Source organism: Megalops cyprinoides, chromosome 5 (genome assembly GCF_013368585.1).
Source record: "Megalops cyprinoides isolate fMegCyp1 chromosome 5, fMegCyp1.pri, whole genome shotgun sequence".
Lineage (NCBI taxonomy): Eukaryota > Metazoa > Chordata > Actinopteri > Elopiformes > Megalopidae > Megalops > Megalops cyprinoides.
The window spans coordinates 34,301,014-34,313,559 of record NC_050587.1 but is presented as its reverse complement, the minus strand read 5'-3'; the positions used below and the strand labels follow the sequence as shown (position 1 = coordinate 34,313,559).

Sequence of the window (12,546 nt, the reverse complement as noted above, 5' to 3'; positions counted from 1 at the left end):
TTAAAAATATACAAATATACACAAGATGTATAAAACACTCGAACAAGCACATCTATGCGCGGTGCTGAGCGAACAATGAACGGGTTTGTTCAATGAAACGCCCTAAACAAGTTTTCTCACGTTGTCCATGCTTAAAAGCTACCCATCATTGTCTCTGGTATGCTCCGCCTCCGAAACTCTCTGTACATCCCTTGGTGTATACGTCAAAACACGCCTTCCCCCCTCTCTCTCCCTCTTTATGCCTCCAAAAAAGATGACCGAAATCTCGCGAGTTTACCTCCTGTTGGAAGCCACCCCTACAGCGATGCCCCACTGCAGTGTGTATATAGCAGCCAGGGAATCATTGCGAGTCTAGGAGGAGTTGCGGCAAGGTCGGCTATCAGCATCCTTCGAACAAAAAAGCGCTGAAAAAAGACAAGACTGCGGACACTGTTTGAATCGATAGGAACGGACTGGAAGCCACCACGTCGCGTGCCGTCTCGGACCATTTAGCTATCCGTGCTATGAAATTTACAGCTGAAAGTTAAAGCCTTTTTTCTCCCCCTGACAGCCTGTTTAGTTAGCTAGCCAGCTAGCTAGCTATCTACCATTCTCCATTTGTATCCGCATGTCTAGGGCTGTGCTACCAGTAGCAGTTTGCGAAAGGCTCTGCTGAATTCGGAAGCTCTGCATTTTCCATGCACCCGCATCCAGACGGTCTACCGGCGAAGTAGAAAGAGTGCCTGATACCGCTACTTTTATGTTGGAACCCGCTGATACCGGCTTTAGAATCGGTGTTCAGATCTGGTTGCACACGAGCGGTGTCAGACAATTAGCTCACTAGATTGATATCAATTTAAAAAGAGCTGTTCTTAATTATTCATCGGTTATAGTAGCTAGCTAGTTAGCTAGCCATGTCCGCGCCATCATCGTCCACTTCTCCCGCCCCGGGAGAGAAGCCCCCTTCAGAACAAGAAGGACTGACGGTGGACGCTGGTTTGAAACCCGCGGGTCCGACGCCGAGCCAGAGCAGGTTTCAGGTGGATCTGGTGGCCGAGGCAGCCAGCGCCACCGCTGGGGATGCCAAAACGACCGACGAAGATGCCTCCCCGCAGACAGCTGACGAGAAGGCTTCTCCCGCCGCGGGTAAGGCACCCGAGGGGTCGGAGCAGCCGGCGGCTGGCGAGGAGGCGAAGGGCAGATTTCGGGTGGTGAACTTCGTGGATCCCAGCGGTGCCGGGAGCCCCCCGGACGCGGTGCCCCCGGAGGGCGTCCAGAACGGAGACACGGTGATGAGCGAGGGCAGCCTGCACTCTTCGACCGGAGGCCAGCATCACTACCACTACGACACCCACACCAACACCTATTACCTGAGGACTTTTGGCCACAACACTATCGACGCGGTGCCGAACATCGACTTCTACCGGCAGACCGCGGCGCCGCTCGGGGAGAAGCTGATCAGACCCACCCTGTCAGAGCTGCACGACGAGCTGGACAAGGTAAGCGTGTGTTTGCAGCACCGCAGGCGCACACATGGGCGAAGCGTGGGGCAGCGGAGATCAGCAGTGTACAGTGGCGTAGCCTGTTTGCCAGCGTCCTGTCCTCTGTATGAGCTAGCAGCAGCACAAGACTTCCGTTTGCTGAAACTCCGCCGTTAGATTCATGTAACGTCTTTCTGTGCTAAGATGGTGAATGTAAACTTTATTTAGCTAGTAAGATTTCCTCTTGTTAGTTTCACATTTCAGTAGTTATTGTAGGGAAGCTCAGCCGCAAGCAGCGTTTATACCAGGGATTTACATTTACTTGCATGGGCAGAGGTATTATTGCTCCAGTATTCACCTAAGCTGAGGTGATGGTGAGGTGTGCGTTAAGCCCTAGTGTGTAAAAGCAAGAACCGTGTGCGGAGATTCGTGACTATTTCAGAACGGTGACAGATGTCCGTGATTTGAGAACTGTTGCCATTTCCCTTTCATCATAATGAACGCTCTTAACAACAGTATCAGTGTTTTTGTTTTGCTGTTTTTTTGGCTAGGTTAAAGTCTTTCATATTTTTCCGTCAGTTACAAGACGCGTCTGCCACATAGTCTGTACAGTCGCGTTTGAGTCATACTTCTGCATGTGGCATTTCATGACCAATAAGCCCCATGCGTGTTTCATGGTTACTGCAAGTTTTTAATGGCCTGTAACCTTCATTAATGTTAGAAGTACACAGCAACAGCGCAGTCAGGGCGCACGGTACCGTTTAGGAACCTCACGCGTTGTTGATTAATTTCCTTGTTTAATCATGCCTCTGGAATTGAATTTACCCGCTGGTTGAGAAATGACTAATACCTAAAAACGACCTAATGCTAATATAATTGCCGCTGTTGCAAAACCATAATGAAGTCTTGTTGGTTACCTCGCACTCCAGCTGATGTATAGTCATGAAAAGTATTTGGGTGCGCAGACAGGTTTAACGTAAACTTCGACATCGCAGACGCTGAAAACCTTAATGTCCTGTAGCGGAATGGAATGCTGGCAAAGGTCTAGTACTTTTATGAGCAGTTTTGAAAACATATCGCATACGGTTTTATTAATGATTAATATTTCGTTACTAATTGGCTACTAATTTTCCACTTTTAGAGCGCCTTTTATCATAAATCTCTGCAGATGAGCTAAATGTGTTTGATCAAGGCATGGATACTGCTTGTGTAGGTAATGCAGGTAATATCCTACCTTTACTGCAGTAGTGTGGTTTAAGTTATGATAATAAAAAAACAGACTAGCCCTGTGAGTCCAGCGACTTGATATGTGCGGTCAAATATCCCACCCCTTCGCCCCCCCATCCCTTCCCTGTCCAATTTTATTCAGGCGTTTTAATGTACAAACACGAGTCGGCAGATGGTTGCCATTTCCATGTAGTTTCTGGAATGTTTCCAAAATATTTGGAATTATTATTATTTTCATCACATTCCTGACTTTATCCTGAGGGTTGAATATAGAGTGAATTTTGTTCCTTTTGGTTCATGCCTGCTGTCTGCTCTGTACAACTCACGGCCAACTGTGGCACCAACATCTGTGTAGAAAGTGAGGTAATCTTACTATTATAAAGATTAAGCTCAAACAAAATTCCACAGGACCTCTTTACCATAGGTTAAAGCGAGAGCTATGCATGTGATCTGTAAGGGGAAAAGTGCAGGGAGAAGCAGAAAGTGTGGACATTGATGAATCTGGTAGGGATTTCCTCCCCGAACGGCTCTAGCTTAAATGCCAGCCTAAGCCCCCTCGTCTGATAGAGGGTCTCCGCTGTGCCGTTGGAAGACGGGAGGAAGAAAACGACAGAAGGACGCGCCATGTTGACATTCCAGGAGCCGTTTTGTCTTGGACACAAGCTGCGAGGAAATGGGCCGTACCAGGCTGGAGAGGACGTTCAAGGTTATCTGTCACCCCGTCTCTATTGCTGGCACGCCTCTTTTCCATCCACTCCGTGTTTATTCTGAAAGAATTATTCATTTCCTCCGCACACAGCCATCACTGACCTACCCGTGAGGTGAGGTTTGTTCAACGTGAATTGATCTCATGGATAAAGTGGTGGGAGTTTACTTACTCCCAGTAACGTGTGGGGTGCGGCCCCACATCGAGAATCTCCTGACCCCTCGATAAATAATTTCACATCGAAGAGCGTGCCACTCCTCAGTGAAGTCTGGCATGTGGTATTTCCGTCACATTCCACAAAGGCCTTGTTTGTGGGGTGGGTAGCACATGGTGGGCCTTTTTCCCCCATGATGCAGTTCCCCGCCTGTAAACTTCACACCTCCATATTTTTGGCCAGCTTTGTTCCTGTGTTCATTTTCCCTAGTTTGTCTGGGATTTTTTTTTTTTTTTTAAACTACCATCGATCCCTCTGAAGAGGCCATGAAGCGTGTGACACGGCTTGCACGTTGTGTTGAAGCATTTCTTGAATGAAGTGTTGTGCTCTTGTGGTGGGGACAGTGTGCTGCGCAATGGGCTTTTGCACCTACTTTTATGCTGCAGCTGAGAATACTGGAAGCCTGTGTGGGCCTTATGCCTGGCTTTGTGCAAGGCAGCTGTAGGAAACCTGATACCCATAAAATGAATTGTCGCAGATCGTGTTTGCTATGAGTGTAAATATAGCTGTAGACTTTTTTTTCTGTGGGCATACATGGTTTAAGCTGTAGTGTTGTTTTTTTATATATATTTTCAGTGTTTCACAGCAGTGTTCCCTGTCCTCTCCATAAGCAGCTTTTATAGTCACATAAAATCGCTAACTCTGCATTATTTAGTCTGGCATGTGCTATTTCCAAGCCCTGCTGTAATTTTTTAAAGCCTTGCTCAGTGCTATGCGCTCTTAAAACTAAGCCAAAGAAAAGTAGATGCCGTTATCATCTTGCTCCATCTTATGAGTTTATTTTTTTGGTTAACCCAGAAAAAAAAGTTATTTCCTCTTTGGTGAGCTCCCTCCCTCCTAACCCTTTTCCCCCAGCCGATGACAAGTCACTTCAACTTGTCAAGAAGGCATCAAGCCGTTTTTAATGAAAGTAATAACCTCCAAGGTCAGCGGCTGGTGACTCAATTGGGCTGGCACTCAAGGGCAAAGGCTTGGACGAAAACAATGAAACACTTCTCAGACATCAGCACAACACTGAAAAATCTGACCTGCACATCCCTCACAAAGGGAACATTGAGAGTGCAGAAGTATCAGATTCACCCGCGAATGTCACATAACGCTGGAAAGAAGTGATACTTCAGTGGCTTCCACCTCAGTCGGTTGGATGCGGTTGCCTGTATACGCGTTTGTTAAATTTGATTCCCCACTCTATTTACGCACGCTTGCCGCACACTCGCTGTTTAGGCTCTCTCTAGGTGCTGTATGTGCTTGGGGATCTTGTGAAAGTGTTAAAGTGACAATTAAGAGGATAATTTACTGTCGCTAAAAGGGCACCCAGTCCTCCTGGGAAAATTATCGCTAGTCTGTCATACAAGCACACACCAAGTCCGTGACCTTTACAAGGTCGAGTGGTAAATGTTGGGTACAGTATTACTTTTCCACATGAATTCATCCAAGATGACTTTTAACCCCCCTGCCTCCTGTGTTGGGAAGCCTTCAGGTCCTCTTACAGAATATGGACTGATACAATAGTGCTGTAGTTTCCCTCCACATAAAGCTGTGCTACAGATGGTTATCGCCTGTTACCAGTGAGCATTCCATAAAGTTTGTGTTGTTCAACGTCTGCTTTTTAAAGATGGCACATTTCGGTTTGAGCATTCTTGCAGCCAAATGTACTTCCCCCTTCTGGTGTGAAGGTCGGTGGCAGTCTCTTCATATTGAGCTGTTCAACTGTGGCAAAAGTAGTCACGATGGTAACCATGGATCCCTGACCTTAGGATAGGCGAGTGAACCGGAAATGCCATTTCTTCCTGCTGCAGTCCACAAGTTGTACTCTTCAGGCAACGATCAATAGGTTCCACAATTACGGATGATTAATGTCATTCAAAGACTGATCGATAGTGTGCATCTACACTGAACCAACAGTGGCTGTGGATTATGTAAAACAAGATGCCAAAAAAAAATGTTGCCTGGCGCAACGCCGGTTCCAAATACCGAATGTTTTTTTTTCCTTCTCCTTCTAAATGAAAGCAGGATTTATGGGATTGACTACCCCGCAGTGACATCAGTGGAAGAGATGTGGCTGCAGAAAGATGATGCCAGCAGAGATATATTACAGTTTTATTACTAGATATTTAACTCCTGTTTTCCCTCCATCCAATGTCTAGGAGGTCCCGCATGGGGTTGTGGTCCTGTCTGTGTTGCAGTGTCAGCTACTGACGTTCTTTTTTTAACCACGCCCCTTCAAGAATGTTCATATGAGTCAGCAAATCGGGATGCTTGTGGCCTCAGAGATGGCGGAGACAGGCTTTCGGCATGAAGCTTGCAGAGCTGAATATCTGGTCACCGTTGAGAGAATGTCTGTGGCCGTGGTCCACCGGGCCCCGAGTCCTGGCGGGTCGCTGCACGACACCGGCCAGCCAAAGGGAAACCCTGACAGGGCAGATTTATTCAAGGCGGTGCAGCTGAGTGCTGGCAGATCGAGCTGAATTATTGATGCCTTCCCACCGCTGCGACGGCGTGGGCTGCAAAGTGCCATGGGCCTGAAAAAAAAAAAAAAACCCCACCACGGAATACTAACCTTCCTCACTGACGGGGGGCGAGGAAACGTTAGTGTGTTCTCTCAGCCGGGTGGAGCGCCTCAAATTTCAACATTCACTTCTGCTTGGTGTGTCTTTTCAGATTTGGTTTTATGTTTTTGCTCTTTTTTTCTTCTGAAGAAGCCATGTGGTTGTGTTTGTACCTGCATGTGATGCTCTTTGTCAATAGCATTGTGGGGATTTAGCACAGATGGTGAAAGTGTTGTGAAGGGAGCACGCCCATCTTGTTTTTCCTGCACATTTTACATGACATAATGACAGAATGCTCAATGATGCACCTGTGTACATGCAACAAAGGTTTTGGATACAAAATTCACAATTTTTCTAAATGAGTGATGCCGAAACACTCGTCAACCAGTTGGCACTTATTGCGATTTGCTGGATCAGGACCCAGTTCCACGGTCGTGTTTGGGTTGGTCCAGCTGTTGGAGCGGACCAGCCCCCACGCCACACGCGTAATCCAGCCAGTGATCTCCACCTTCCCTGCCTCTGGGTTCTGCAGAGCCTGGCCCCTCATGAATGCCGGCCTGTATTAATGGAGCATTGTTTTTGAAAGCTTACGTTTCGCCGGGACAAAGCTGCGCTCTGAATGGCCCCGGTCGGACACCCGACGGTGCGCTCCCGGTCATGTGTCACCCGAAGTGCGGGCAGGAAGTGGGCCATGGCAAGGGGCCAGGGGACCTGTCGCGTGACGGATCTCTTACGCCCCATAGTCTGGTTGTACCATTTTTAATGTCAAAAAGCGGTTAAACAGACAAGGTAACAATAAGCGCAAGTCACGTGCAGGATGGAAGAATGCCATGTTTCTACATGGAATTGCATTTCTACATTTCATTTTACATCTCCGGCTGCAGAAACCTCAAAGACAAGAAACGCTCTCTGCCGTTGCTATTTTTTTTTCCCCTGTGTGCTGATGTAAAGGATTACTCTTTTCATATTAATCGGGGACACCTGGATTGAGATGCTGAGCTCGTACCTAATCACTCAGCAGAGTTACAGGAGCACAGAAGAGCTGTTTCCACCGCTCCCACACCATATGCCCTGGGCTTCAACTTAAAACACAAGGCTAGATTAAAAAGAGAAGAGGTCTCCAAAGAGTCTGCATGGCGTCTCCATAACGATGCCAGTCCCCCGGGCGGACAGGGAGAACGCGCTGTACGCATCGCAGAGGTCAGGCAAGTCCTTTTTCCCTATGGCATTGCAGCTCATTACAGTCCAGATTGCATTCGCATAGGCAATAAATGGAGGGACAGTTACACCAGCGTTTCCCAGCCCTCTCCTGGAGGACCCCTTGTCCTGCATGTTTTAGATCTCTCCCTGCTCCTACATAGCTGATTCAAATGATCAAGTTGTTATGAACTCCTGAAGCTGCTTAATAACAGACTGATCATCTAAAAATCTAAGATAAAGGTCTAAAAATGCAGGACAAGGCGTCCTCCAGGAGAGGTTTGGGAAACGCTGAGTTACACTATCACTGAGCTATATGATTGTAATTGGAGGTTCAGTGCAAATGCTGGAATTGTGTACCACCTTGACATTCAGGGTTTTTCTTTTTTTATTTGTTTGAGGCACTGATGATGGCTCGGCTGCTGAAAAGATGTGCATTTATTTGACTGGGAACGAAAGAGCGAAAACGAGAGCGTCTTCAAAGTCAACAGCCGGCTCTTGAGAGCAGTGGCTCCTTCGTTGCCAACCACTCAGAGTGATGAAATTAATAAGATGCCGTCGAGACGCCGGTGCCTCGCTGCAGAAACAGGGCCCTCTGTGTGTGTCTTTCGCACGGGAAACCCGGGTCCTCTTATCGCGCTAGCCTGATCTTTGCTCAGCATGCCGCACGCTGTGTCTGAAAAGCAGAAGCGACTCGCCGCTCTTGCACAACTGCAGGCAGGATGGGGCGGGGGCCCAGCGGCTGCCTGTTTCCTCTCTCGTCCATGTACCCCAAAAGAGAGACCCATGTGAAGTCTGCCCCCCCCCCCCCCCCCGAACCCAGAAGCCGAACATGCCAGAGGTGCCAGCGCTAAAGTGACCATCCTTTCGTTCTTTCGGTGTCGCCATGCTAACCCCGTCAGAAGCCACCTAGCTGTGCGACACGGGCCAGATTAAGCCTGTACCACTGATTGGGTTCTGAGAGCGGAGATTATCCATCACTGTTAGCTCCGCGGGCGTTGGGGGGTGGTTGGTTTGGAGGAAGTGTGGCATGCGTTTTACACGATCCACGCCGTGCCCTTTTCCTCTGTGCGGCCTCGTGCTCTTGAAACGCCCTTCAATGCACAGTACACATCCACTCACCTCCGGCGTCCGCAGAACGACTGATTAATTCCTAGAAGTTGTTTGGCCAGCTGTGGGTTGGGACAGGAGGGGGGCCGTGACCGTGACATGTGACCCTGTGTGCAAGGCAAACGTGCTGCAGTCCTAAAACTGCTCGCTCGATGGGTGTCGACGCTGAGAGCCTGCAGTGTGGATGCTGTCACTCACTCCAGTGTGTGGTGACAAGGCCTTCTGGTGGCTGTCAGCGTGGGTCTCTCCAGGAGGGCGGGGGGGCTTGAATAATGGGCTGTGCGTGTGAGTGTGTGTGTGTGTGTGTGTGTGTGTGTGTGTGTGTGTCTGTGTGGGGGGGGGGGGGGGGTTGGTGACAATGACATTCTTAATTAGTCTGCCGTCTACCTGCTGGCGTGATGTAGCAGAATTTTCAGCATACTCCTGCCCTTTCTACTTATGTACACACAGACTGGTCTGGCCAAAATTGATCTGGTCAGGCCAACAATTGACCCAAGATCGGCTCACAAAACCCCAGTCCTGTCCCTGAAAAGTCTGAAGCTGATCTGGCATCAGTGATTGGAGTCAGAGTTTATTTACAGGCAGACTGGAGGACTTGAGTATCATTAGCGGTGGGGAGGCCAGCAGTTTCCAGGCTCCCCATATGAATGGTGCTGTGTGTGTGTTGCAGTGTGTATGTGTAGGTACACCCAGGGTTTCAATTTTCACTGTGCCCATTTCTGTTTTTCAAAGAGAGTAGCTCTTCAAATATTATGAAGCTGGCTGTGAGGCCAGCAATACCTTCCAGCAGAGAGGTGTTTTTGTGCTCAGGTCTACCTGGAATGCCCTGAGAGGTATATTTGCATTCAGGTGCTGTAGATTTAACAGAGAGCTCTGCAGAGCCTTCGGTGAATGAGAATTCTCCTGCCTCAAACTCTAAGATTGGTTTCTGTCGGGAAATATATCGGCTCTGGACGAAACATTGTGCGGCGGCTTGATAGCTTACTTTCACAGTAAACGCTTCTCAGAAAAGCCATTCACCGGTAAATTTACAGAGATTTGAAAGTCCTTATCGCTGTGATTAGCCTAATAGTCTCCAGCCCTCCTCTCCAAAAAGCTGATATCCTTGACCTTCAAATGTAAACAAAGCAAAAGCTTAAGTTGGAAACGTCTTTTTGGCACTCCTGCCAAAACATGACCTATTGACACTTTGCTATTTTTGTTCTGTTGCGCTTCTCTGACGTTCCGTTCGCCAGTCAGGTTTGTCGGGTTCGTGATGGGCACGTTCGTGCTGTTGAAGCTTCTGCGCATGAATTGCTTTGAGTGGAAGCAGAATTATGGGACTCATTCAGCTGAACGTAGGCAAACCCGGAGGAGTGCTTTTTAAACCGTCGAGATGTTGACTGTGTGCTTGCACAAGGTCGCGTTTGTGCAGAGCACGGCCCTTTGCTCATACCTTAACGAGGACACATTGTAGATGAAGCTTCTGAGCTTCAAAACAGTCTTTTCCGCGTCTGTGAAATAGTCCAGATACGCCTCGTGTATCGAGCTAAGTAGAGGCTGAAACAAGGTGAACGGCGTAAAATGACTGCATTACAGAGCAGAAACAAATGTTGGCATGACTCACGACAGATGGAATGATGAGCAAGAGACTGGGGGGGGGGGAAAAAACACAACTGGTAAACAGAATGAGAGAAATGCAATATAGATCATCTTAAATTTGGATGTAGTCTAGACTGTTTACACACGGCAGTGGCACCATTTGAGTCCTGGTAATTACTAAGGCGGCCTTACTGAGTGTTGTTTAGCGTGTGTTCACAAGACAAAGGAGAAATCTGTGACAGGCGCTCAAAGGGCTTATTGAACATGTTACACCGATGCCCTCGTGCAGCGGGTGATTCACTCCGGGGCCTGACAAGGGCCGCCAGGCTGAAGCAGGCTTGTGTTTGGGTGCAAGAGTGAAAAGGGAAGTGGCGGTGTGGTGAGCCCTGCACAGGGGAAGGCTGTGTTCCCCGGGCCTGGCTGTCCCCACCTCCACGTGGTGCAGTGTTTACGTTCTCGGAGGCTGCGCAGAGCGAACCGCGCTCCTCGCTGCACACGGCACGAGGAACAGGAAGTCGGCAGGCCCCAGAGCTCCAGATATGAACGGTGCCTGCATGAGGAGGGAGGGAGAGGGGGAGAGAGAGAGGGAGCAAGAGGGGGAAAGAAAGAGAGTGACAGACGAAGAGAGAGAGGGAGAAAGAGAGAGGGAAGGAAAGGGAATGGGATAAAGGGAGAAAGACGGAGAGGGAGAGAGAGGAGGGTTTTTACTCTGTCAAAGTAAGCGGTTGAGGCAAGCGTGCAGCTGGTGTAATGTTTACATGAACCATTTGGCACTGCCTCCTTGGGAGCACTTTTGGGGGGGGGCGTAGGGGGGTGTCTTGCCTTCTAACCACTCACTGTTCTTTTGTTACCCACAGGAAGATGAGCCTGATATATCAAGCAGTTACAGTGCTGTAACAGTTACAAGGTGACCACAGAAAAGTCAAACATGACATGGGTCTTTCTGATTGCAGATCTACTTCTGTCTTCTGTTTTTCTTGTTTTTTTTTTCTTTTCTTTTTCTTGCAGATCTCAACCATTTTGCTCAATTCTCCTTTAAAGGTCACCAACACATCACCCCCCTCTGCCAAAAAAAAGAAAATTGTACCCCTGACCTGTTAAGCACATTTTTATCATTTCAGATCAATGTTTATTTTATGATCGCTCTGGACAATGGCAATCTAAAAATTAAACTTGTGGTCAGTTGAGTGTACTCACTCACTACATCAGTGGTTCGTGCTGTTTGATTTATGCCTTGTAAATTCAGCTGGACACTTTCTCCATGTTTGTTTTTCTGAGGATTGTTCTAGGTGCCCTTTGAATGGAGTCATATGTTTGAGCCATGTTTTTTTTTCTACCCCCCCCAACACACACTTGTGTATTCACCTGGAATGCACTGGAAGATAAGAATTACTGTACACATTATAGTGTAAAATAGAAGCCCACACAGTTTAAGATTTATGATATGGTGGTTCTTATATTGGTTGGTTGTTTTATTTCTGCTTAAAGGACAAAGTTGTTCAATCCAGGTTCCCATTCCCTCTGTAGAGTTCAGCACTGGCATGCATATTAAACCACAGTGTGTCCCCACTCTGCAAAGATCGGCCTGTATGATCAGATCCTTGATTAGATGAGATGGTTGGATGTCTTGGTTTGCTCTTGTTTAATATTAATATTAATGACGCCTTCCACCGCATCTCATGTTAAAGAGCAGTTCAATCAAAAGATTTGTAAGCAAAACTTTGGCTTTTAGTAACAATTTAATTGATGTCTTTGAAGTTCCTTGTATATATTTTTTTCTCCATCACCTTCCTAAGACCTGTTGTGTAAGAGACGTAAGTGAAGCCACACTGAGAGTAGTTACCCATGCAAAGCCGGCCTCAGTCAGACTGAACAGGGGCCTTGCATTCCCGCCAGGAGTTCCTGCTGGTTATTCATGTCCCGTGTCAGAGCCCCTGGGAGAGGAACTGGGGCCCGTCCGAGAGGCGTGCTGATAGAGTCGAAATGGCCCGCTTCGCTTTACTGACGGCTTTTCGCCTTTGAATTGCTGGGAATTACGGGGTTTTGATCAGGGCCGTGCGACCGCTGAGTACCAGGCTCCCGGCAACAATGAGGGGGGCTTTGTTGCTAAGGGAGAGAATCCTTAGCGCTGGGGAGAGACGGTTCAGTCATCCTGTGTGACAGCTTCAGACAAGAGCTGGTAAAAATAAATACGTAAATAAAACAATGCATACAAACACATTTGGTTGAGTTTTTTCTACCAAAAAGTAAACTAAGATGAAAAAATTGAAAAAAACATCTTGGTTTATTGTTGGCTTGATGTTGTCTTTGTGGATATAGTGAACCTGTATTTGCAGATTGTGGTCCATAGCTGTGTACCCTCTACAAAATAGCTTCCCAGGCTCTTTCCACCACTAGCCCTGTTTAAATATTGATATATTTAGCATAAACTGGCAGGAATTCCTGTGACGGCAGTAAGATTTATCCCTAAAATACTTCAAATTCCATTATTGTGTGACAAAG

The 12,546-nt window shown here is 47.7% G+C and overlaps 1 protein-coding gene across 1 annotated transcript in view; it reads left to right on the top strand.

Moving 5' to 3' along the window:
• The first annotated feature begins 335 nt into the window (after positions 1-335).
• The window catches only part of slc12a2 (solute carrier family 12 member 2), a 65,051-nt gene continuing 52,840 nt past the window's right edge, over positions 336-12,546 (top strand). Inside the window, exon 1 of the mRNA XM_036528959.1 lies at positions 336-1,478. Within this exon, the coding sequence (XP_036384852.1) occupies positions 894-1,478 (585 nt within the window). The 5' untranslated portion in view covers positions 336-893. The remainder of the gene's footprint in view (positions 1,479-12,546) is intronic.